General features: G+C 38.2%; 1 protein-coding gene across 15 annotated transcripts in view; it reads right to left on the reverse strand.

Annotated features, from left to right (window-relative positions):
- CEP170 (centrosomal protein 170) overlaps positions 1-26,895 on the reverse strand; it is a 119,865-nt gene that overhangs the window by 24,605 nt on the left and 68,365 nt on the right. For 10 of the 15 annotated variants that reach the window (XM_057315014.1, XM_057315013.1, XM_057315012.1 and 7 more), the window contains exons 8-13: positions 23,398-23,874; positions 18,859-19,022; positions 18,379-18,672; positions 7,719-7,868; positions 5,004-5,130; positions 581-2,407 (exon numbers count right to left, since the gene is read on the reverse strand). In XM_057315014.1, coding sequence (XP_057170997.1) covers positions 581-2,407; positions 5,004-5,130; positions 7,719-7,868; positions 18,379-18,672; positions 18,859-19,022; positions 23,398-23,874 — 3,039 coding nt within the window. The remainder of the gene's footprint in view (positions 1-580; positions 2,408-5,003; positions 5,131-7,718; positions 7,869-18,378; positions 18,673-18,858; positions 19,023-23,397; positions 23,875-26,895) is intronic. The other 5 variants (XM_057315020.1, XM_057315019.1, XM_057315018.1 and 2 more) reach the window with 2 other exon arrangements.

Here is a 26,895-nt window from a genome sequence, read left to right on the forward strand (position 1 = left end):
AATCCATCTTCTTCCACTGAAATAAATTAAGAATTAGTTTTCACCTGCCCCAACCGTAAACAGATTGAACTTTAAAAAGCATATGAGACATTTCTACATAAAATGGGAAAGCAAGGGTAAAATAGCAATTATTTCACTTAGCTCTCAAGGAACAATAAAGGGTATCCTGCTCTTCAGATTAAGGGCTTTGAATTATGTGAGGATATTTAAAAATCAAACACATGCTTTTAGCAGTACAATGTTAATTCCTATTATTTAAACCAGATATTATTCTTCATCTAATTTGACACATGAATCCAGATACCGTGTCAACCAGAAAACTAACATTCCAAAATAGGTTCTAATTTTGAAATCATTATTTTGCCCCAGGGCATTAATTGAAGTGTGTGTAACTTCTGAATTTTCCACTTACTAATGAGCTAACTAAAATAATTTTTATAGGAGAAAGTACCCTCTTATAGCGTAATCTTTCTGTTGAATATTTTTAGGAGTAACACTAGACATCTAATTTTTTAAAAGAAGGAGTCCCAGAACATGAAAGAAATACGCTAACATTATAAAAAGTCTGGACCCAATTTACCTGAGGGAGAGCCATGTGCTGAGCTCATACTTTTGACCTTGGAGTCTGATAGCCGAGAGATACTGTTGGCTCTAATTCTAGGAGAAAATTTATCTGAAGGTACTAATCGGGCTCCACTTCGAATGATGGCTTCTGCAGTCCGTGAAGAGGCACTGCTTCTAGAGATTGTTGCCTCAGAGTCACTGCGAGCTGACAGTGAGCCAAGCCTTGTTCGACGTGGCTGAGCCAACAAATCAATCCTAGAGATGTTGCGCCTTCCCGTGGGCGGCTTTGACGTAGAACTCGTTGTGGACACTTCAGAAGCAACAGATGCTTTGTCAGCATCAGCCAGCTCGCTGTCGGACACTTCGCCAAGTCGTGCTCTGCGCAAGAGGGAAGTCCTAGTAGGTCGCGGCCTTGGAAGAGTGGTTGATTTACTGGAAGATCCAGGTGCGACGGGGGAAGTCTTAGATTTAGTTACTTTACTTCCGTCCAGTTTGGAATGTGCGTGCTCCTCAGCTGAGGTAAGTGGAGTCCTGGCATGAGATTTACAAGAGTAAGTTTCCTGATCCGACGACATAATATCCGAGATAGCAGAATGAGGTACGCTAGAGGTCTGGTCATCGTCTGTTAAATCTACCGAAGGCTGTCTCATTCTTCCACTGGACTGGACAAATTTACGACCATCTGCTCTTGAGCCTACATCTGACGAACGACTTTTTGTTTTCTTCTCCATTTTCTCCCTAGCACCTGAAGATGATGATTTTGTAACATCTTTGGAAGGAGAACCCGTGGAACACCTATCCTTATAGAGACTCGTGAAACTCTTCCGCTTTTGGGTTGACTTTCTTTCAGTCTCTCCTGTGACCAGACTGATTGTACTCGCTGTGTCCACATCAGATTCTGGTGAGATGGAGTTGTCTCTATTGTAACTGGGAGTATCCGGGCCTTCGTCAGTTTTATTATCTTCACGCAGTTTGGCTTCTAGAAAAGCCATTACTGCTTCTGTGTCTTTCAGAATAAGGGTGGTGTCCATGCTAGAATCAGTATCCATGGAGTCACTTCTTTCTCGTACTCTGCTGGCAGCTGTCAACGCCAGAGAAGGGGGCGTAGATGAAGTCTGCTTATTTATATGGGGAATGAGTTCTATGGGTATGTTCGGGCTAGGTTTCTCTATGGTGAAGCTTCCTTGCCGCACCAAGGACTTGGAGGATTCCTTCTTATCTCCGCCCTTTGAAGTCTGACCTTTGAGAACGTCCTCGGCTTTTCTTCGCTTGCCCTCGTTTTGTGTCACCCGTTCTCCTTTGCTTGTAGAGTGTCCTGGAATTCTGTCTTGAGGCTGTGACTCTTGTTTGAAAGGTTCCTCCCGGCACCTATCTATCTGACCTGCGATGTTCTTGGAAGCTGACAACTTGGTAGGTGTCCACTGTGCCTGCTCCTTTTGTTCTTGCTGCTGGATTTTAGCTAATGTCTGCTTTACCAAAGAAGCTTCCTTGTCAGTTTCACTCTTGTCCTTTGCAGAAGAGCTGCCCAAGTGAAGCAGGGCTCTACCATCTCCAGCAGGTTTCGCGGGCTCCCCGTGCACTGCCTTGCTCATCTTACCGAGGGCTCTGTCGGCATCCTGCTTATCCTTCTGGTACGCCTGTGCTTCTTTCTCCTGAAGTTCCGTGTCTTGCTTTTCTCCGATCTCTGACCTCTGTGTTACACCCTTGGCCCTGGAGCTCTCAAGAGACTTTTCTTCATTTGGAAGCTGGGGAAGGGTGCGTCGTCTTCTCTCTCCCTGACTAGCCAAGGAGGCTGCCGACCCAGTACTTCTCACCGAAATGCCAGACTCAATGACATCTGCATCTATCAAATAAAACCAGAAAGAAGACATGCATGAGGGCAGAAAAGTACACATAAGAAGAACATCATCTTACATTAGATTTTGCAGTGTAAGTTAAAGAATGGCTTAGCGTAGAAGAAAACTTTGCATAAACAGGTCAGCATTGTGACAGAGTGGTTTCAAAAGCAAGTACAACGCCACAATGTACACATAGGCAGACTACTAATAGGGGCAGTCAAGAAAGGCGGTTTGAGGAGATGGAAATTGGGGTCATCTGTTCTTAATCCTCCATCTGTTGCTCTCTTTCCCTTTCAATGTATTTTATGGCAGGGAAGGTCACTGTGTCCATTCTTGCTTCTGTAAGGTCCATGAAATTTTGCTCAAGAAATTCTCTTGATCTCAGCTCAGGTCTTGATCTCAGGGTCATGAGTTCAAGCCCCATGTTGAACTTAAAAAAAAAATATATATATATATATATATTATATATATATTTTATATATATATATTATATATATATTTTATATATATTATATATTATAATATATATTATATATATATATTATAATATATATTATATATATATTATATATATATTTTATATATATATATAGCCTTAAAGAGCAGGCATTGTTATCCACCTGAAAGAATGACAAGTTTGGATTTCTTAAGTAAAAGAGAAAACACAAAACTTTACAAGGTTTTCTAAAAAAAATTTAACACTGATTAAAAGAATTAAAAAATTCTTTAAGGATTTTATTTATGAGAGAGAGAGGGAGAGAGACAAAAAGAGAGAACACAAGCGGGAGGAGGGGCAGAGGGACAAGCAGACTCCCCGCTGAGCCCAAAGCCCAGGGCGGGGCTCCATCCCAGGACACTGAGATCATGACCTGAGCCAAAATCAATAGTCAGACGCTTCAACGACTGAGCCGCCCAACTGCATTAAGAATTTAAAAAATTTTAAGTGTGAAACAAGAGAACAGGACTTATCATACTTATACAAACTGAAGGATTTTTAAATTATGGTCTTCCGGTGTATTAACACCTCATATAGAAACACATGATCACTTTTGCTTTTCACAATTAAGTGGAAGACAATGCGAAAATATATACTATGATGTTTCTATGTGAGAGAATTTGAGAGTACCTGAGGATTTTCCTGACTGCTATACATGGAATGCATTTCTAAGAAAAGGGACATATCTGCTTAGGGAAATATAAATCAACATATAAAGCATTCTCATCTTTGGTGTAAGTGGAGACAAGATACCAAGACATCGTCTGTGGGTCTTTTCTCCCTTTATAATTCTGAAAGTTGAACATTTAAATTTCACAGCAATAATAATGGTTATGATGCAGGAAAACAGCTACTAAGCTTCCTGATTCAACCCTAGTGATTAGTCATGATATTATTGTATTTTTGTCTCATCTCCGTAGTGCTACCAGAAGCTCCTAAATGTACTCGCTATTTTATCTTCTTGCATTTTTCTAGCAATTCTCACACTGTCCTGCTCCTAACACCCATGCGATGAATTTGTTTAACAAGGATATTTTAGGATGTAAGTTGATTCATCAGCTTATCTAAATAATTTGGAAGATGATGAAACATGTTGAAATGAGATAATAAAGGGTCAGCTGGCTTGTTATATTTTATAACAAGGGTAGAATCTTGCTTTCTACAGCTAAACTGACTAATTTCATAATGGATTCTTGGGAAGTTTACCTACCCCCTTCGACACCTCTGTTTGGGTTCCTTGTTTCCCAACCGGTGACCAGTTTATGTTAATCAATCTGTAAATCACTCAGTCTTTTCCAAAGATTCTTGGTAATACTATCGATTACTTCTAATTTCTACAGTGAATCAGTGATATAGCTTTTCTAGTACATTGCTATGTACCTTGCTCAAATACTTGCTGAGTAATGTTTACAAAATTCCTAAACCGTACTTTTGGGGTGCCATAACCCAGAGACAATAAATTTCCATTTCCATTTTCAACAATAACAAAATTAAGAACGCAGATAAAAATCCAAATGCAAATTATCCTTGAGGGTTTTATTTCTAATTAAGAATGAAATTAACTGAACATAATAACAAAATCATTAGAGGCATAAAATTTCATTTTCATTTTTTTAAAGAAACTTTTTATTTTAGTTCACAGAAATATTGTTAGAAGGCAATAAAAAATCACAACACACAGACTTGCAAAAGATATTAAGTAAATTAAGTGTGTATTAGTTTTTATTGAATTGTATTGAATATTTTTACTTAAATGCACAAAGTAGCACTAAAATATTTGTTGTATTAATGATATTAACTAATGTTATAATTTGGAACTATTGTTAGTCTTACTTTAAAATTTTCATTTTTAGATACGTCATATATATAAACTTGTATACATGTTTATGTGTTTCACCTACAAATTATCTCCTATCTTCAGTTCGGTTATATTTTAATGATATCTGCATTATTAGTGCAAATAAAATCATAAAAATGTAGTATAACCATGAGAATATGTGATTATGTTTATTTAGGTTTAATTCACTTCTCACTATATAGATTTAGTTCGTTTTTAAAAAATACTAATGTATGATTCACAAAAAAGAGAGAGAGAGAGCAAATACCATTCTCTAAAGGAACAGGTACAGACAATTCCATTATCCTTTCTTCTTGATCATGCCTTGTATGATTTGCGGCCAAACTAGCCCACTGTGACACCCAGCGTTTGCTTCCAGATGAAGATGTGCCTTCCTAAAGAAGAAAAATAAAGGAATGAAATCATAGGCTATTTAGTCAGAGAGTTCTGTGTAGTCACATTATCCTGTCATATGAAGCCATATTTAAACCTCACATTGCCATATTGTCATTAATTAAATTTCCTCATATATAGAATGAAGATTCTCTAGGTACCCCTTTTAACTACATCTCATTATTACTGTAAATATAGTATAATTTTCTCTACGTATTAAATACTAACGATGGCACTAAAATAAGCACTTAGAGCTTCACATTTACTGCGGCGGGACGAGTCTGGTCTGTCTCTGCAGCCTTACGACAACATGGGGAGAGCCGGCTCTACTTTGCTCTCTGGAACGGGATTCTAAAGGTTCTCTGGCCCTCTCGGTGCTTCTCGGAATCAGACTGGTCCCAGAGTCCCAAGGAGTATTAAATCTGCCAGATCATGTCTTTAGGGATTTCAAAAAGTAACCCACAGCTTAAGGCTTCTTTTTACAACACTTGACTGTTTCCAGAAGAAGCCAGAAATCACTCAACCTTTAAGGGTTTTTCTATAACTAGTCTGAATCTAGACTGGTGCACGTCTAGATCTGGCCTGAAGGCAAGTGCTCTTTGAATCGCTATAGTCAAGTGTGAAATGGAATTTAATTCATGATATGGCTCCACAGACTTATGGACATATACCGGTATATACATATACGTATACTGGTAATATACAGGACAATCTAGGCATTTAATATGGGAGCCCAAGGAGCACAGAAAAAAAAATACGTTCCCTCATGAAAAATCCAAGTCAAGGCTTGATTTTGAGACTGGAATGACAACTAAGGATTGGAAGGCTATATAACCAAAATCATATTATGAATTATTCAAAACAATACCTTAAGTATCAGATTTACTGTACTAGGGATGACAGGCTAAAAACTGATGAAGTGAATATTTCATACAGACTACATAAATGATTTCAAGAATAGGTTAAAGTAGTAAGTACACATGTGACATACATACAGTGAAGCCTAGGGATTCCTCCAAAGCCTGCTGAACCCCTGAACCCCTTTTGAGACTCTGCGCTAACTGCCCACAGTTCTCAGCATGAAGGAGGTCCCGGAGCCCCCGACACCCTGACTGACAGAACTGTCCTGTGAAGGTTCTCGTGGCCTGCTTAGGTGGCTCCTTCAAAGGGAGGCACATATTGGGGCTACACAGGAAGTCCATTCGGCATGGGCTGAAGGGACAGAAAGAGGGAGTCTTACAGAGTTCATGTTCATCAGAATCATTGCTAGAGCAATCAGGACACCAAAACACTGCGCCGCAGACAAGTACCACTTACTTTCAGTAAGGAAATTAAGCATCTTATAAAACAGAAACTAGAATCAAAATTCTCTAAGATTAAGGAAGAGAAAAGAACACTAAAATACATAATTGCTTTCAGGAAAAAGCAGACCATTAACGGACAATTTTAACATAAATAAAAAAACAGGTGGATTTACCGGTCTATTGAAATATTTTATTTATATCTCATACAAATGTAACATTTTATTTATGTGTTTTATTTATATGTTAAGATTTTGTTTTATTTACCATTTGTATATTTATTTACCATTTGTGTATTTTAAATCACCTCATTTCCTAAAAGGTAGTATGGCATAATGAGGCAGAGAATGACTCAAGAAAACAAGGCCTCTTACGGTTCAAACTCTGGTTCCACAAGGCACTTGGCTTTATGACCTTTGTCAACTTAATTTCTACATATTTCAGTTTCCTTATTTGTAAAATGGCACAAGAAAGCCCTACTGGATGTTAGCTCTTTTTGTCTGAATAAATTATAATGAATTAATACATACACCTTCACATTTCTCTTTGACATAACAACGTGGAATGACATCCTAATATCATTTCCAATACGGGACTATTTGTTGAGGGCATAAATCTTGGGCGGTTACTCTGCTGAGTGCCTCAGACTTCACTGAACTCCCTGTAAATAAGCTCTATCAACAATCCCGTTCGTACAGATGAGACAATTGCAGCTAAACGGGAAGTGCCCAACACAAAGGCACGCTGCTCAACGTGGCCGCTCTGGGATTCGCACTCAGGTCCGCCTGCTCTCCTCTACCGGACTGACTCCCTAACTCTGTTACCCAGGCCATCCTTGGTTAACTTCATGTTATCCGAATCACAGCCGGGGCTGCACCGTGCCCACACTTATTAGGTATGTAAGTTGTATCTGTCTGGCATGACATTTAGACCTGTCCGTGCTACACACATCCCCTCTTAGGAAGTTCTAGCAGTCTGTTTTTTGTTTTATCTCATAATGCCAGTCAGAGCAGTGAGTATGTAACTCATCAACTTTTCTGAAATTAGCATTTTCCCTTCACTGATGAGCACAATAACATAATTTAAAAGAACATAACAACAAAAACTGAAACAAAATTACTGCAAAATTGCTTTAGGCTTTTATTAGAAACAAATTAATTTGTGAGAATTTAGTTTTTAGAAGAACTCTCAAGAGGATATATCAATTACTTAAAATAATATAATTACAAAAATGATGAAAATTAACAACCTGTGTGTGTAAAAGTTACATATGAGGAAGGGACATGTACCTCTGAGCTGTGAAATCCGGGCGTACTCAGTGGCTTTCTTTCTTCCATTACTACTGCAGCAGAGCTGAGAGCCCAATCTTTTATCAGATCTTTATGCTTTTCATTGATAATAGGCCTATTATAATCCTGATTGTCATCTACTCCAAATACCTAGGAGGAGAAATTATTTTATAAATGAAAAGTCTGAGCACCAGATTACTATGAATAGTATCAGTAACTTCAGAGGCAAATAAAAATATTCTGAATTAATTTCGATAGGTAGTTCACTAGCAAGGGAAACATGTTTAAGGACAGGGTAACATCCAGCCAAAGCCAGAGTCAGAAAGAAAAACTGGGCTGTGGCAGCTTACTTCATAATAAATGAGACTGTCCTTTTTAATATTTAGCCAAGTACTGTCTGATAATAAAATAAATAGCCAGGATATTACAACTGATTTGTTAAAAGAAATTAATAATGTTAAATATTATAATAATGCAGAGTTAGGAAAGAATACCACTTCAGCTGTCTTCAGCTTGTCTCTTGCTCTATTATTTATGAGAAGCATGTTGCAAAACTATAAACATACGGCTGATTTCCCTGGCTCCTTACCTAACAAATATGTAACATTGACATACATGGATTCAAATTATACTTGGAATTTTCTAAGGTCCCATATATCAGGTTCTGATTGTATGATCTCTGTACGGAGTACAGCATGATCTTCAAACTTTACTTGCCTAAAAATTCATCGAAAGGCCTTTGAAAGGCAGATTGTGGGTCTCTTCCCACAGATCAGCATTTTCACTAAGCAGGTTGACTATGGCCAACACTTGTGGAATATTTAAATACAGAGACCAATAATCAGGTGCTCGATCAAGGGCATGATCTGAGTCTTACTGATTTCCTGGCACATAACCAGCTAGAATCTGCCTAACAGACTGGAGAAAGGTTATAACTACATAAACTTTAACATTCCATTTTACTAGTACGTTTCTTGTTGCCAACGCTTATTATTTATAGATTTTACTTGTGGCTCTAATTACTATAATCAAAAAAAGTATTATGTGTTTGAATTAGTGCTTTGTAGAAAGGATCTTTAGGATATAACCAAAGGGCATTCTTTGCTATAAAAAGGGAAAAACACCTTAAACTATTTTCTAGAAAGCTTTTTAATGATCATACAGTATACCTGATAAATTCTGAAGCCCACATTTAGTAAAGGAGACATGAGATTTTCAAATTCACTAAAACTTGGAAATTTTACCACTAGATGGCCTTATTACTTAATATTTAATTCAAATATTACTACAGTTTTCAAGAATTGTGATTTAATATCTCTTGAACCACTCAATATTTGAATTATCTCTGCTTTAAAAGTAAATTGTATATTGCTAATTTTAAATCAAATACGGATTTTAATACACGAAAGCACGGTTTACAGAAGGAAAAAAAAACCTGTTTCATTTTGTTAATCATCAGAATTGGTAAATTTTAACACCAGTAAAAAATGCTGTGTATACTGTTCCACGTGTTCTGCCTCCAGTCCCACTGGAAAAGAAAGCAAATCAGAGCTACTCGAGTTACTTGGGGCTGACGTAAAATAAAAACTTAAAATTATTTCTTTTTTTTTTTTTTTTTTAAAGATTTTATTTATTTATTCGACAGAGATAGAGACAGCCAGCGAGAGAGGGAACACAAGCAGGGGGAGTGGGAGAGGAAGAAGCAGGCTCAAAGCGGAGGAGCCTGATGTGGGGCTCGATCCCACAACGCCGGGATCACGCCCTGAGCCGAAGGCAGACGCTTAACCGCTGTGCCACCCAGGCGCCCCTAAAAACTTAAAATTATTTCTAAGTCAAGTCACTGACCTCCAAATTTACTGGGATTTATTTCCTTATTTTTACAATTACCGGGGGGAACTGTAACTCCAGTTTGCAAGTAAAAGATAAACGTGCACGTGTGAGGACGTGCATGTGCTATCTGGCACGTTAATTTATAAACGATCTCAGGTGATTTTCTGAAGAAAGAAGTGATGCTTCTGGGGAAGGGGGGCTGACATTGTGCAGAAAATACTCAGATGACTTTCTACAGGTTGCTTGTAGAGCCTCAGAGCCAGCTATGCATACACACCTGTCAGCAGTTAAATCACGCTCTGCTTCCCAAACAAGTGACAGGGTCTGAAGCACGACTATGGGGGGAAGAAGTCTTCCAAGTTGCTACCTACATTTTTTTGAGTTTTTTGAAAAATTAATGAGAGCAATGTCTACCCAGCTTGAAATCCCTATCGTCCTTTTTGTGTCTTGCTACAAAAACATCCACCTGTGAGAACTTTCATGTGAAAACAAAAAGGACATAAACATCTTATACTGTGTCCATGTGCTTTAAAGCTATTAGAGTTTTCACATTTCAAAAAGCATATAGAATCTGGCCTATGATCCAACAGCTGGATGAGACTTGAGACCAGGTTTGCTAGATTTTCCCGTCTTTTCATGGTAGGCTTTGTCCCTAGATGATTTCATTCACATCCAAGGTTTCCCTTTGATTTCCACCCCACAGCTGCTCACCTGTCACCTCTCTTCATAGACGGCTCAAAGATATCTCACAAGCGCAGTGTATGTCAACCCAGGCTCATGCTTCTCTTCCCTTCCCTGGGCTCAATCACACTACCCAACTTGATACAGTTCTACAAAATCAGGTTCTCTCATTCAGCTAGGGGCTTTTTTTAGGCTGAAAGTCTAGACTGAGGAAGGGAGAGAGATCAGACACCTAACTGTTATGCTTCCTCTCACCCCAAGTTTGTCAGTCAGTTTCTAATTCTTCCAGGTGGGAGCAAAAGAAAGGAGGAGTGGATGGGAATCGAACATTTCCTTTTGAACTTGTACTATCTGAGCTCTGTAGGCCTGGCAGATGCTTAAAGATAACTCACTCACCTTAGCGGTGGAGAGTTAGGGACCTTAGGGAGCCTCTAGCTCCCTTGACCGAGGCAGATGCCGCTCTATTTTGGGGAGTGACCTGTGACCCCTCCTCCCTCCTGTGGCCTGGGTAAGAAGATAGCACTTCCCTCACCATCCTACTCCAAGAATTACGGAACATGTCCTCTCTCTTTTCCTTGGGATGTGTGCAAATGACATCTGGCATCTCACTTTGGGATTTCACATCTGTATCTCAGCGGCTACTCCAAACAATTTTAATAAACCTGTTCCTGAGGCAGTGTACTTACTATCTTTGCAGGCTACTGGGCTAGCCGCCATAGAGCTGAGGTCTAACATAGGAGGCTTGTAAAGAAAAGAGAATGTCACCTGAACCATGTGGGGCACTCTATAGGTAAAACATTTCTCTAAGAACCAGACTATATTTTTAAATTTTAGTTTTAAATTTAAAGAAATGAAACATTCTCCAGATGATAAAGGTCACTATGTGCAGTACACACCAAGCCTGTGAAAAGTTTGACATTGTTTTTTTTCACCTGCGAAGTGTCTAGTAAATATGCACTCAAGTTTCAACCTCAGATGATCGGAATAGCTCTTTCCTCAATGGGCAAGGACCTCCTGGGTAGAGAGAGCAGGGTCTCTACCAGTTCAAATCAACAGCAAAGGTTCCCATGGCCTATGAAATCACTTGACGCATACTTTAAGAACTATGCAGAATCCTAGCTTCTAACATCAGGGAACAAAATCAGGAAGACTCAATAAAAGAGAATTTCTTTAAACATGTAATTTTCCATAAAAATCTAATTTCATTTTTAAAAAGAAAAATCCCTTAAAAGTCAATGGAATAAGTAGTTCTAAGTATTTAACATTGTGATTTCACAATAGCAATCAACTTTTAAAACTTAAAATTCAGATAAAACTATTAGAAAAAAGAATGGGGTCAGAGAGACATTTTATAATGTATCATGGTATGTACATATGCACATGCATGTTCACAGCAACATTATTCACTAGAGCCCAAAGGTGGAAAGAGCCCAAATGTCCACCAACAGACGAACAGATAAATAAAATGTGGTTCACCCACACAATGGTGTGCTAGTCATAAAAAGGAATAAAGTACGGACACATTCTACATCACGGATGAACCCTGAACACAGGCTACATGAAAGCAGCTGGTCATAAAAGGCCACAAGTGTATGATTCCATTTACGGGAAAAGCCCAGAAGAGGCAAATCCATAGGCACGGAAAGTAGGTTAGTGGTTGCCCGGAGCTGGGGGAAATGGACCGGTAGGGTATCTCTTTTTGGGGCGAAGAAAATGCCGTGGAATTAGACCGCACTGATGGTCGCACAATGTCAATGTACTAAAAGCCAATGAATTATACACTTTAAATGGCTAAAATGGTGAACGTCATGTGAATGACATTACCTCAATTTTTAAAAAAGACACCATCTAGCTTGATCCTCTTTTTACTTCTGCCTGTGTAAAAACATGCTCAGACCTCTGCCCTCTCCCTGAACCTACCCTGTGGTCCTTGATTCTGCCCACTTCTTAGGAGTATTATAGCTACTCCCCTTCCCTTTCCAGCACTGCTTAGCAGTCTTTTTCTATTAACTCCTCCTTTCCTATCTTTGAATTATGCTCAGGTCTAATCTCACGCAGCTACAGTTAAAATGTCCAATTTCTCTCCTCTTTATGGCTCATTTCCTTGACACGCATTCCTTCCTTTCATGCCTCAAATCTGGCCGCTCATCAATGACCATCTTACCTTTTCCTTGCTAAGCGGGTTTTTAAGCGCTAAGCTGTTAGCTGGGTATTGCTAGAAACTCAAAGGCTGGTTTCCAGTCTCCTACTAGTTGAGGCAATTCCCCTGAAACTTATGTATTTCTTCTGATACAACCTGTATTCTTTCGCAGTTTTCATACTGACAAAGTGAAGCTTTTAACACATACAAGGTTTAAACTATGCATTTTAACAAGTTATGTTAGGATCAAGATACAAACTAGTTTCAGCAAATAAAAAATACAGGAAAATCTGTTTGTGGAGGCCTAGCTGAATCTGACCAATTTATAAATCCATTAATTAAATTATCTAATCTATAACTAACCACACACAGATACTGACAAAAATGAAAGAGCATGTCACAAAGTCTTCTTCTCCCATTATTCATTAAAATGAGACTGTGTCTACTACATGCCAGGCACTGTTCTAAGCACAAGAGATACAGAAGTGATCAAGACAAGTAAGGTCATTCTAGAAAGAACCGGCAGAAAGTAGACTAGCTAGAGGGGAGTTCTATAAGGAAATAAGACATGGTAATGTGACGGGGGAGAGAAGAGGTGAACAGCAGGGCTACTTGGGACAGGGAAGGGAGAGAAAGCCTCTGACAGTGAACTAGAAGAGGGAAGGAGTGAGGCAGAGTTTACGGGCTGAGGGCACGGTAGGTGGCAAGTCCTAGAAGCAGGAAAATAAATAAGATTTCACATAATAACACAGGAAGGAAAGGGGGAAGCCACGTAAATGTTATTAAGCTTCCGAATGAAGAAAGGTGAGCGTTCCGATGTGAAGCTCTGGGGACGAGCACAGCAGGGGAGGGTTTCCTGTACCTGACCCATGCTAAGAAGAGGAGCGAGAAGGGGAGAGGAGCAGGAATCAGAGTGACCAAAACTCCTGATAAAGATTTTTCTTTAAAAAATTGCTTAGTGAAGAAAGACTAGTAGAAGAGGAAGAAAAATGAAGCCCTCAGAATTCGCTGGCCAAGAACTGCTATTTGCTCTGGTCCATTAAATCAGAATGTTTCCGGACTGGCAAGAAGTTGAAGAAAATCTTAAGTCCAAATCAAAATGCTGCCCACTGTCAAGGTCCTCTCTTACTGCTCAAGGCTCTTCGTTGATCTCCTACTCTGTAGTCCCCACACACGTCTGCTTCTGTGGCTGAGGGCAGCCGGGACACGCTGCCATTCCGTGTTCTGTCTGGCACGGTCCCCTATATTTTGACTCTGGTTTATCAGGGTTCCCCTGGCTCTGACTTGGATCTAATCTAAACTCTTGCTGCGAACTTCAGGGTTTGGAATATCCCCATTCCAAACTGCTTACAGCTGGGTCTAGGTTCTCAGCACTGACTTTCTTCGTTCTGTGTTTCTAGTCTTGTAGCTTTCCTGGTTCTGGATTCCTCCCTACCACCTGTTTGTTGCCTGTAGAAAAGCACGGGTAGATACAAGGCCCATGAGAGAAGACAATATGCTCATAAGAGGCATTGGGGGGACGTATGTTGCCATGGACACATGGACAGGAATCAAAACTCAGGTCAGGAAAAGTATCTGGCAGAATTGGTTTACGGTATGAAATGTATAAAAAAATACTTTTTTCAAAAGAGAGCCTCAAGCCATCTACAATGACCAATTTTTTTTCATTAATTTAATATTTGGCTTTCTGTTCTCACTACAAGTTTTTCTCCCTTAGCTTGGAAGGCTAGGAAATAGCCCTGATTCACGTCCTCCTCTTCCCTCAGCAGTGTCTGTTTTGATGGAGGAGTGGGAAGAAAAAGCTGGCACTATGATGGGTTCTCTAGATACCATAGGGAGGCCAAAGGAGGGAGGGCTGGGGAGGCTATTACTACTATGGAAGACAGTTACCTTTAATCCAAGCAGTCAACAGCACTTTCTTATTATCTCCATGTAAGCTTAGACATAAAACTCAAGAGGTCTTTATAAATAACAAGCATTTGTGTTAATATAATAAGAAGTGAATTTGGGGACAATGCATAAAATAATGCTACCTATTGACAAACACACATCACAAAAACATGGACAAAATGCTGTAATCCCATAACTTGGGGTCTGGGGAGGGGACAGTTCAAAATCCTTTAACTACAACCAGCACAGAAAAACAAAGATATAGTATTTTAGCTTGATGATTTCTTTAGAGAGATCCTATTTTAAGTGCGTGCAACTTTTCCTGAGTTAAGAAACAAATACCTGCTCTAATTATCTTCTTTAGGCCCAGGAGTACAATGTTATTTTGGGGAAAAATTGAAAAGGCATTCAGTGCTGTGTCATGTGACACTGTGGCTTACTCACTTCCTTTTGATTCTGTTTTGAGTCCAACATGCTATTTTTCTTGGTTTTCTCTGTCTCTTCTGTGTGATTCTTTTCAGCCTCCTTTGCTCACTCTTTGTCCACCATTGTTCGGGTTGCTAAGAACTTCGTTTTTTGTCTCCTCTCCCTCTATACCTTCTTTCTAAGTAATCTCATCTATTATTCTGCATTGAGCTACTCTCAAATATTTCCCAAATTAGGATGTTAGCCCAGATCTCTTACCTAAGACCCAGATGTTTCTATACCTTTCTACCCAACTGACTACTGGACACGCCAGGAGCTTCTTAATTGCCTTCTCTGCTTCTGGCCTTTCCAATTTTCAGCCCCTTCTTCACACTTCTGACAGTGATTTGATGTCATTGCACTATTTAAAAGTTTCCAGGGAGTCTCCTCCAGCATTAAAAACTCTCGAGTCCTTTGTATGATACACAAGGGCCTTCAAAATCTGGTCAGGTCTCATCTCTAAAATAACTGTGGTCCTCTGAACAAGTCCTCCACACTCCCACGCTCCGTATCTGGAACAGGTTGCTCCCGATTTCTGGAAAACCCTACTCTAACACCCCTGTTACAGGATTGACTCCACCTGCTTAAGAATGAGCTCAGTTGGCAAATAAATTCAGTATTTATTGAGGACATATAAAACACCAGGCCCTAGGTTCCCACGATTATGGAGTTTACATCCGTGTGTGTGCACGCGTGTGCACGTTATGGGGGAGGGGGCAGGTGAATAAATTAAGAGGAAACTATCTCTTGGGAACTACTGGCACCCTTCCTCCAATAGCTTATGTCTATCAAAGCACTCATCATACTGTTTTTAATTCATATGTTTTTACTTGAGCATTTCCATTCCCCTACAAACTCATGTCCTGAGGCGAAGAACACTGTCTTCTCAGTTTGAAGCTCTCTCTCTACCACAAGGTGGCAAACAGTTGATGCCGAATAAAGGCCTTTACATGAATAAATCAATGAAACAAGCCAGCTCTCAAATGATGGTGTAAAAAAGGAAAGAGACAACATGCATGTTTTCAGGGCCACATGACAATTAAATTTAAATGGAAAGGAGCCGAAGGCCCCAACTTCTGTCCACACACCCAACTTATCCAAGCAATCTGATGTGACACTTGTACTGCTCCTACCCTCCCAGAGCACTGCTTATGCTTGATTCTGGCCAGCCTTACTCTTTCTTTCCTCCATGCCCACAAAGTCACCTCATCTCCTTCAGACATCTGACTTCTGCTTCCCTGCTTTTGTTTCCCAGAGCCTGATTTTAGCTGAATCTGGCTTCTGGCTTTAACCACAACTAGTAGACTCTGAGCTCCTTTTCTTTGTATTCACAAGGTAATGCGGTGACTCTTCCCTGTAGTTATGGGCAGCTTTGTTTTCTGGTTTATACAAACTAGGAATGACTCTGAATTATCCACTCATTCACACACTGCCATTACTCCCTTAAATGAATCCTGCTTTAAAATCTTAGTTTTCTCTCTCCATAGTGGTGGTACTGTATAATTTGCCATTGAAAAATGGCGGCTTATGATAATTACAGACAGCAGGCATACGGTATACCCCAGGTTTTGTGGTCACCCTCTCTATCCAGTGGTTTCCTAAGACTCTCGTGTATAACACTGACTTCTTTCTTGGCTTTCGGCTGTTCTGGATGGGCCGCTCCCTTGCACTGTCACTTCCCCATGGGCTTCAGACTGGACTCTTTCAGGCTGAAAGAACTTTCCAGGATTTATCAGTACCTTGTGTAGAGATCCACATGTGGAGACTCCTAGTAAGGGTCTAACATTTTTTTGGATGTCTTATTACAAAACAGGCATTGTGATATGCATTTTATATATTTCATCTGAATTCTTTTTATAAGACCTGGTGAACTTTCTTGCATTTTAGAGAAAAAAGAAATGGAGGTTTAAAGAGGTTAGTTTACTCCAGGGCAAGGGCACCTATCTAGTGCATGCACAGTTTATACTTAATCCCAGATCTGTCTGCCGGCAAGCGTTCCTGTTCTTCAGCCCCATAACAGAACCCCTCAGTGTAAAATAACCTCACACAGAAACCACCGATCACTATGAATACAATATTCATAAACCAAACAAAGGCATAATAGGATAAACTTAATATTAATCTGAATTTTAAAACTTCTTACTATTTTCCTTTTCAAAACCTATCCTTTTATTTTGCATTTTACAGTATTTTAGACCACAATATTCTCATTCTCAGCAACCAGCGGGAAAATGTGGAACTTTAAAATAACCTGAAAGAAACATCATTATCAATTCCCAATGATGAAAATAATCCAAAATTGCCAAAAGTCATCTTCTGTGCTAACACTGTGTCCTTAGACCTCTTTTTCATATAATCAGGAAACTCACTTTATTCATCAGTTTCTTACTTGCTTTCTATTTCTTATTAACAACTGTTGTGACATTGCTCACACAGCATCTATTTCCTAGGCTAATTAGTGGCTCTCCAAAGTCTGAAGTTGTATGCTCCGACAGTAAAGAATTCTGAGCGTGGGCTCCTCAAATAAATGCATGCTTTGAAATGACACACATGTACCAATGTGATGACAGACTGCATACACTGTACAACATACCCCAACATGTAAATAAACACTACAAAATTAAAAGTAAACGTAAGTCCTAATAATCTTCCCAGATCCCAAAGGTTTGTCTTGTTTACCTTCTGACAACCCCGCCTGTAAGCTCGTCATCTAAACTAGGACACCTCAAATGTTAAGGTGCGTACGAATTGCCTGGAGATCTCGCTTTTAAAGCAGAATCTGATTCAGTGTATTGAGATCAGGGCTGAGATTTTTTGATATTTCTAATAAACTCCTAGGTCGATGCTAATGCATCACACTCTTTGAGTAACAAGAACTTAAACTAGAGGTTATTGTTTAGCCAAACTTAAGCTGCTGTTTCTCTAGGGGATAAAACAAACAGCTGATTCTAAAGTCAACTTTCCATTACCATGGGCAAAATCAATAAAAACTGCTTTTAAAACGATACAACAATTACTACACGCATTAACCAAGAACATCAAAGAACAAATCTAAAATGTAAATAATCGTCAAGGCTGGGCATACACTTAAAGTGGCTGAATTCAGAGTATCATAATGGAACTGATTCTGTTTTCATTCACTTCTATCTCCAAAGGCAGCAGTGAACAGAAAGAAAAGAAAATAAGGACAAAGAACAAAATTGACTAAAGCATATACACTTTCATCTGTTTCAGACATGAAATTAGTGGGCAGGAACCCCATGGTTAACTATTATCAGCAGACATTTATGTTTATATCAATAGGGACACAGCAGCCTGGCTTTGTTTTATAGCTTTTATATAAATGCAGAGTGAGGAGGGTCACAGAAGTACACGGGTTTTAAAGTTCTATCTTAAATTTACACAACTTTAAAAGGTCCAAAGAGCTTAAATGTACAGGACTTTACGTAAGAAACTCAGGCAAAAGTTCGGAACATACGCAGAATAAAATCGGAAGGCACTTTGGTTTTGTTAGTTTTGCAGTCCCCCCACAAAATCCTCAAGTTCCAGTACCACTGACTGCATGAGAACACTTCATGCTGACCCTCCAATAATTTCCAACAGTCAAATACACCAAAAGAAAACTTCCACCATCCCCAAATTTCAGTTATTTACCTTGTCAATCATTTTTCTTGCTTCCACTTCCTCACTGTTGGGATTCTCTAACTCAATGGTATAAGTACCCTTGTCACTTTGGTCATCATCATTATCCTTTTCAGAAGTGGCAGAAGTAGGTTGATTTTTTAACATTTTATCCATCTCCTGGCTTGGTCTGTGCCCAAGACTCCCTGAACTTCTTAACAATGCAGTTTGTAGGAAGGGAATGGACACCGATGGCTCCTCTGATTTCTGTTTTAACAATTTCCCATGTGGAACACCATGCCCCCCTCTGTGATGCGTAGAGCTAGTCTGTAAAGACAAAGAGACCACTTTGGCATCTGCTGTTGGAGATTTTGTTTTTTCAAGTTTTGTATGTGGTGTTGAATAAGTAGTTTCCTGACACAAGATTCCCGCACTCTGAGTAAAAGAATATGACCTTCTTTTTCTGGGATTGTCTTCATCAAAGAATGCAATCATAAAAGCAGTTTGACTTACAACGGCTTGGTCTTGGTGCTTTTCAGTAGCCTGGGCCTTCTGCAGCTTTTTCTGTTCGGAATGGTGGCGCCTTAAGTGTTCCTCAAGAGCTGCACGTTTGCTACAGCGCCTGTGAGCCCCAGCATTTTCTGAATCGCTTTGTGTACCATCGTCATGTTTATTTCCTGGACACAGAAAAGAAACCACATAATAGAGAAGGAAAAAATCCCATGTAGAAAATTAGACGCATATACAAAAGTCCTATTTGTTTTGTGCCCCCCTCCCCCTTTTCAAGGCAAGTCATATGTTCTTTTCAGTAACAGGCTCTGCAAACTTCCCTCAATTGCAATGCTCACATTCAAATTTTATCAACCAACAATGAGGTCCTTTATAAACAGTTGAATGGGATTGCTTTTCTTTCTCCAAATTTTAACTTTATAATGATTCATCAATGCCTCAACAAATAAGCAGTGCTATGTCATCTGTGATAGTCTGTACTTATAACATTAATAAACATTAATTCTGCCTCCAAACCTTATACTTTCTTTAAGCAATCAAAAATTTGCTTCTAGCATGAGAGGTTAAGAGAAAAAAGGGTGATCCCAGAGATGCTTATCACGACACAGTAAAAGAGACTGCAAATGCCATAAGAATGTGATGAATTGTAATTTTTAACAATGTTCAATACTTCTAAAAGTATAGCATACTTTCAATAAAAAGTATGCAAAATGTTAATAAGAAGATACAAATTTGTAGTTTCCACCAATTAACTATACACTTTTCTACAAGTGTCTTTCTAGCTGTGGGAATTTTTGCAAACTTATAATTGTGCTCTAAACACTGGTGGCTTCAAAAGTTAAATAAAGCATGCTAAAGGCCTATCACAGCAAAGCATAGTCTATGAAATCCTATATAAACATAACCACTTTCTGGGCAAATGGCAGGGTGCTAAATATAACCAGCTAAAAATCTGTCTTCTCTATAATACATATAGAGTCAAGTTAGAACACATCTGAATTCTGAAACACCAGGTTCCTAACAGAGGTTTTCTGTTACCCTTCATAGTCCTACTAGGGATTCAACGTGAAACTTTATGGAAATTATTTTTCGATGATTTAGAATTCTCAGTATTTAAATAAGTACATTAGAAGAAATAATCAAATGATAATTATATTATTACAGCATAAATTTACTGAAAAGTCAGGAATTACTCTATGCATGTTTTAGATTGAATCACAAATGAGGGCTTTACGCGATGGCTTCTGTAGAAGTGTAAATGAGTCTAGTCAAGGAGGTGAGGTCAGTCCCTGGCATCCAGGACTGAATTTAAGCTTTTCCTGGGCTACAGATCTCAATCTGAATACCTGCTGAATAATATGGTAACAAAGGAGACAAAGCCAGAACTGAAGACCTGCAGGCCAGGAGGGGCAAAGGGCATAGGTCCAAAGGAACAAGTTGAGTTTTAACACTCGTGGGTTTGTTTCTAATGAATTTAGTGGTTACCAGTTGGGGCCAGTGATTTAACACAAGAGGACTGGTTGTCAAAAAGTGGTACATAAAAGGGGTGAGAAGACGCAGAAGAGAGAAACAGCGCACACAAAAAGAGTAATGTTCTGAAAAAGTAATAGGCTATGCAAAAAAAGGGAGAAAATGAAACCAACATGAAGGGGTTTTGGGAGGCACTCCCAGCAGAGTAAAACTGATGAATGTTATAAACATCAGATATGACAACAGATGTGAAAATCTTTCTTCAAATTAGCAACTATTCAAAATGCAATCTGAAAAGAAAAAACAAAACAAGACAGGTGTTCATTTAATGGAATCCCTACCCTCAGGTAAATAAGTGAGGAATCAGGGATAGCCGATGGAACGCAAAACCCAACTAGACCACTCATTCAAATACAAAGCTCATTAAAAACATGCTATTTTACAACCTATTTCATTGTTATATTGGATAAACTGAAAAGGAATCCAGTTTGTAAGAGCCAGAAATAACTAAACTCTATTTCCTGTATAACAAGACCAAGTAACCCACACCTCACATACACATAACGTGAGAACACCACCTTCACACAATTCAGTTCTCGTACCAACATGTAGAATGTGGCGCTTCAGTTGTGTCAGATCCTTTCAGCATCTTTTAAGTTATAGTTTAAAAACTTCTCTTTATGCGTTAACCATTTTCTTTCCTGGAAAATTATTATTCCTTCTAGTATTTCTGTTACACCAGGTGAGACATCTAATCAGAACTGCAATTTCTCTGTCCTCAACAACAAACAGATCGCAAGGAAACTCTTCTCACCACGTTTCTCTCTCGTCTATCATTAGCCTAAATATGCTGAAGGCCGGTTAGTATTTTCTAGGGTAGGTTAGCTGTACCAAGTCAGAAGCTGTGGTCAAAGAAGCTGCAACTCTCCCAAAGGGTAAAAGTGTATGGGCTTTGTGAACATTATTTTCTTCACTGTCCCAAAGCGCGTGCACTTTACTCTTGTAGGAGTAAACTTTTTTGCTTTTATTTTACTTACTTTCAAGTTTTTGAGACTGATTCAAGTAACTGCTGAAAGTCTAATTAATGTAAAATTATTACTATTTGCCCTCAGTACCTTTATTTAAAATCTATGTATACACTTTCAACATCCTACATTGTGGAAAATCTTTATCTAATGATGGCATATCTCACTTTGGGGAAAAGTCAAATGTCATTTATAAATAATGTCTGGAGAAAGAAAACGGATCTTGAACCAAAAATGAGTTATATTCACAAAGACATTTTCATGGACGGTTTGTAAAACGGTCTGAAGGCAAATCCAAAAGAAGGGTTCTGAGCAATGGCAATATCCTAGAATATATATATATATATATATATATATATATATAGATATAGATATAGATATATAGATATATAGATATCTATAAATCAACTTTGAGGGACCATAGTAATTTGATTGTATAGTTTCTGGTAAAGCTTAAAAATATCTAATCATTAACGCATACACAGATACCGTGTGAATAAGGGCATTAATGTCTCTGTTTGAAGTCAGGCTTACAATGGGCCTTTTTCAAGAACAGAATGTCTAAAACTGATGGCTTAAAAATAATAGCTAATACAGACAATATTTATGGATGACTTAAACAACCGGCTATAATAAAGGGATAAAGGTGCTTTAAAATGGTAGCTTTTTGAAGAATCTTCTAGTTCATTTTTTGTCTTTAAGAGTAGTTTAAGAAAGACCACGTCATTTCTAAATTTTCAAGGTTTATTATACTAGGATATCAATACTATTTATAAATTCATAAAAATGGTCAGATTCCAAATGGGTAGCTTTTATTTTTGAGCTTTAATCTATACATACATACATAGTTCTCAGTTATGTATTTAATATTATCTGGTAGAAGAAACGATAACAATCACATGTGAAAAGTATAGACTCCAGGTAACTTATGATTATAATTAGATGTAGTAATAGGCCCCAACAACGAATTAGGTAATCACACCACCTCACTATCCTAAAGTATCTTAGAAGCAAACCAGAACAGGTATTTCTTCATTACCTGACCAAACAAAATCCCAGGGCATAAAGTACTGGTTAGGCCAGGGTTAGTCTTATCATTGACAGTGAAGTCATTCATTGTGTATTCAAATTACTGAGTACTTGCCACATAATGAAGTCCTCAGGTGAATAAGTGTTAGAGATACAATGACCTCAATTAGCATTTTTTTTAAAGCTCATTAACTCCTTGTATAGAAACAGAATGGCCAGATTAGCATTCAATCACATTTCTCTTAAAGGTAGCTTATTAAATAAAAGTAAGATAGGGTAATTAAAATATATTTAATTAGCAAAACAATGTAAAAAATTATTCAGTTGATACCCTGATACATAGGTATAGATACCTGACTAATTTTGGCCAAGTGTTACACTAATAGAGCATATATTGACTATTTCACAAATAAATGTTCAATTGTGGTTTCATAAGTTTTAATATCAAAAACATTTTTAATTCAATTGATCCCCAATATCTCTACACCAAAAGTTTTTGTTTCATGAGTAACTGCTAAGAAAAGCTGGAAGCACACTACCAACAATGTCACTGTATTACTAATGTAGAACTCTTGCCCATTATCAAATGGCTTAAAACTTCTTTCAAAATCTAGACACCGACATTTTATTGGAAGCAACACAATAGAGAAGAACAGAACTGAATACAGCTTTTCCTGAAGTCAAGAAAACGACGAGAATTGTCTTCTAGGGAATTCCACTGGTGAAAAGAATGAATCTTTTATTTTCACAGGAAAAAGAAATATTTTAAAAGGGATAAATATAAATTCACAAAACCAATCTGGTTTTGGAAGGAAAATGAAGGCAGGCTATTTTTAATGAGTAAGGTGGACATGGGTAGTATGGTTTGCTTTTGAGCTTCAAAATCAAATATAAAGCTTTGACACAGCTGAAGTTTCCTACCATGTAATTATTTATCTAGGAGTAGTTTGGTTAACTGTGAAGACTGAATTTTCTTTATCACAAAACAGGAAGTTCTGAAATGATCAATTCACTTTACCTTTCAACCTTTTCAAGTAAACTGGAACATCACTTTTAATACTTTTGGAATCCTCTTCGGCTCTTTCCCATACCATTTGAGGAGGGTTGTTCTGTGCTAGCCAGTCAGCTACTTTATTTTCCGGAGCCATCATTCCTGTCTGAATCCCCGGCAGGTCTTGAGTTCCAGGAGAAGACTTCTTGGACTTGTGGCGCTGATCAGAAGTAAATTTTGTCACATGGTCTCTAATAGTGACCTTCCCTGGAGTACTGTCATCAAATTCAATGGTAAATGAAGCATGCCCTGCACCTGCTGTATGGGAACTTGGTGTGTCTTTTGTGGGGATTTCATGAATAGTGCTCTCTGTTATTTGTGATGGCTGCTGAAATTCTTTTGTAGGGATTTCAAAGTAACTTGGTTCCCTACAGAAAGGAAAAAGTACTTCTTCATTTGCAGCTGCAGGCTGTTCCTCCACTTGCTTGGCATCTACGCTGCACCCTAATGAAAAAATAAGAGAAAATTCAAAATATTTGGGAGCTTCCAGCACTTAAAGGAGAATAATTATGGCCGTTTGTATTGTGCCATGAGAATCAGAAGGCAGATCACAGCCTGGATGAAAACCTGGCAAATGTTACAGAGAAGAAATAATTTTGATTGTAAGCACAGTATTCAGTAGCAGAAGATGCAAGATAAGTAGCAGCAATGACAAAGAACAAAGCAGTTAAGGGACGGACACTGCATGGCTGGATCCGTATTTTTTTCCAACTTGGATCCAGAAATCATCAAGGTGCAGAAGAACTGAAATCGAGTGTAGATGGAGATGCACATTTGACATAGACATCTAGAGACACAGAAAAAATATGCATTTCCTTATCAAGTCAGGAGGATGAAATATTTACGAACACAAAGCAGAGCTCTGAAGGATAACAGGTGCTTAAATGAAGAAATAAACATGAAGTCAACATGCAAGCGATGTTCTAGAAGTAATGAGTCCACTTACCATTCTTCACCATGACATTTAAAGACATTACTTTTAGAATTATAAAAATAACATTACTGATGTGCGATCACTGCAAAAAGATGGATGCATTTTATAAAGAATAAAAGAGCGACTAAAGATAAAACATGTGGCTTGCTTGCAGCATTGCAATCCAAGCAGCAGTGTGAAAGAAATAAGGTAAAAATAGAAATTTTAGTTGCCAGCCAAAAATTTCAGAAGAAAATTCATGTGTATGTCTATATAACAGAATATGCACAAGTGTCAAAAATTCCTGGGAGGAAAGCCGAATTATAAATCTCAGATCAAAACAACGAGAGTTGGCAAAAGAAGTGAGCAACTCCAGAACACTATCACTATTGTTCTGCTATCTCGGAAATAAAGATGAAGGTATACAAATATATGCATTTATACACAGTACACATAAAAGAAATTGACAAATAAAATATGTAAGTGAAAATGATTACTGAAATGTCTTCTTGTAAGTATGTGTTATTAGACAGTACAAACACAAAAAATAATTAAATAAATAAATAAGATTAAACTGCCCTGTTTATCAGGAAGCAAAAGAACCATGTCCATTATTAAGATGGTAAAGAGTTCAAGTGAGAAATATTTCCCTAAAGTTCACAGAAGCATTCTATTTTTAAACAGATTGACGGGAAAACCATACGCAAATAATTTATTAGGGGAAAGACAGTACAGGGAGACTAGGCTGTTTCCAATCATTCCCTAATTAAGTGAAGTAGTATTTGGTCTCTTGAAGTATCTTTTCAAATATTAAATCTTGAGTGGGATTCTTCAGGTGCTATAATTGACTTCTTGGCAGTACTCTCCGAACATAAAACTGTTTGCTTTTAGGTTTTTAAGAATGGGACAACAACACTGCTGTAATCAAATGTATGGAATAGGGTATAGAAAACAAGCTCCAGGGGCGCCTGGGTGGCACAGCGGTTAAGCATCTGCCTTCGGCTCAGGGCGTGATCCCGGCGTTATGGGATCGAGCCCCACATCAGGCTCCTCCACTGTGAGCCTGCTTCTTCCTCTCCCACTCCTCCTGCTTGTGTTCCCTCTCTCGCTGGCTGTCTCTATCTCTCTGTCAAATAAATAAATAAAATCTTTAAAAAAAAAAAAAAAAACAAGCTCCAGTCCCCCCCGCTCAAAAAAAGAAAAAAAGCCCACTACACAGAAGGTAAACAGAGTAATGAAAACAATTTTCAAAGTAAAAATTATTCTTTTCAAAATATAATTTTTCTTATAACTGAAAATGTGAAATGTGTATCAGAAAACACTCTACGTCATTAAAGCAAAAACTTTACATGCTATTCGGAAGAAGAGATTATACAATAAGACTAAATAACCTAAAGTCATGTTTTAAAATTTCTTTATGTAAGAGTTAATTTATTTTAATAATAAAATGTCCACTTGCACTGTTTACTCTGAAAGCCTGTCATTTAAAATTTCCATGAGAGTAAATTGCATTAGTCATTCCCCATATACTAGTAAACTCATTAATAAAGGTTATTTTTAATTTTTCATACACTGACTTATTTACTATTACAATGTACTGTACTTGATCAGTTCCATAAGTACAATCGGCTTATAAACCCAGCCTATCTGTGTATGTACCTATTTAGACACATACATACATTCAGTGAGTCATTTATTCTGCTTTGCTCATCCTTCTGGTGAGAGGATAATGCTGGCTGGAGGCAAGGGGTGGGGTAGGTTCTTTCTACCACCACCTGGATACTCAAATAAAATGATGTGGCTGAACTGCAAACAAAAACCACAAAAAGCTGCTCCAAGGATATAGCATTTATCATCTACTTGTCATTCATAATTTAAAGGAATATTTTCCTAATTTTCCTTCCTTGTGAAGGAGAAGTTCACAGTTAATACTGATACACTTCCAACATTTTTTCGCGTTATAAAAAACAGCAGAGATCAACAACTGCACATCATTGTTTTTAAGGTTATCATCCATTAGTCCTACTTCAAAGTCACCTTTACTCCAAGGACTGGACACCTGAGACACAAGTTTCCCAGAAATCAGCTATCTAACAGTGTCAGGTAGCACAGTATAGCGGAAAGGCAGCATGTTAGGACCTGATGACTGTAACTAGGCAGGAAAGTAGCGAAGAGATCTGCAATCAGATATCCTGTCTCCGTCAATCTTTAATTCTCATTTTCTTGGTCAGAAACAATGGTATCTATCGGCGAGATCACTGTGATGACCCAGTGAGGTTAAGTATTAAGTGAGATAACCTAAGTTACCCAGAACAAAGCCCGGCACAAAGGCGGCACAAAAATAAACATCTCTCTTTTACTGAATTCCTCAGCATAGCTAAGAATCAGGGAAATGAAAACTAAACCAAAAATCTAACTCCAAAAAACCTAAGATTCAACGGTGCCTATACTCCCATACTCATGATCTTTACTAATTGGGAAGTCACTCGTTGAGAGCCTTTTTACTATGTGCTCAAATACATGTAGCAAATCTGAAGTGGGGATTAAGGTAA

This window comes from Ursus arctos, unplaced genomic scaffold, assembly GCF_023065955.2.
Source record: "Ursus arctos isolate Adak ecotype North America unplaced genomic scaffold, UrsArc2.0 scaffold_2, whole genome shotgun sequence".
Lineage (NCBI taxonomy): Eukaryota > Metazoa > Chordata > Mammalia > Carnivora > Ursidae > Ursus > Ursus arctos.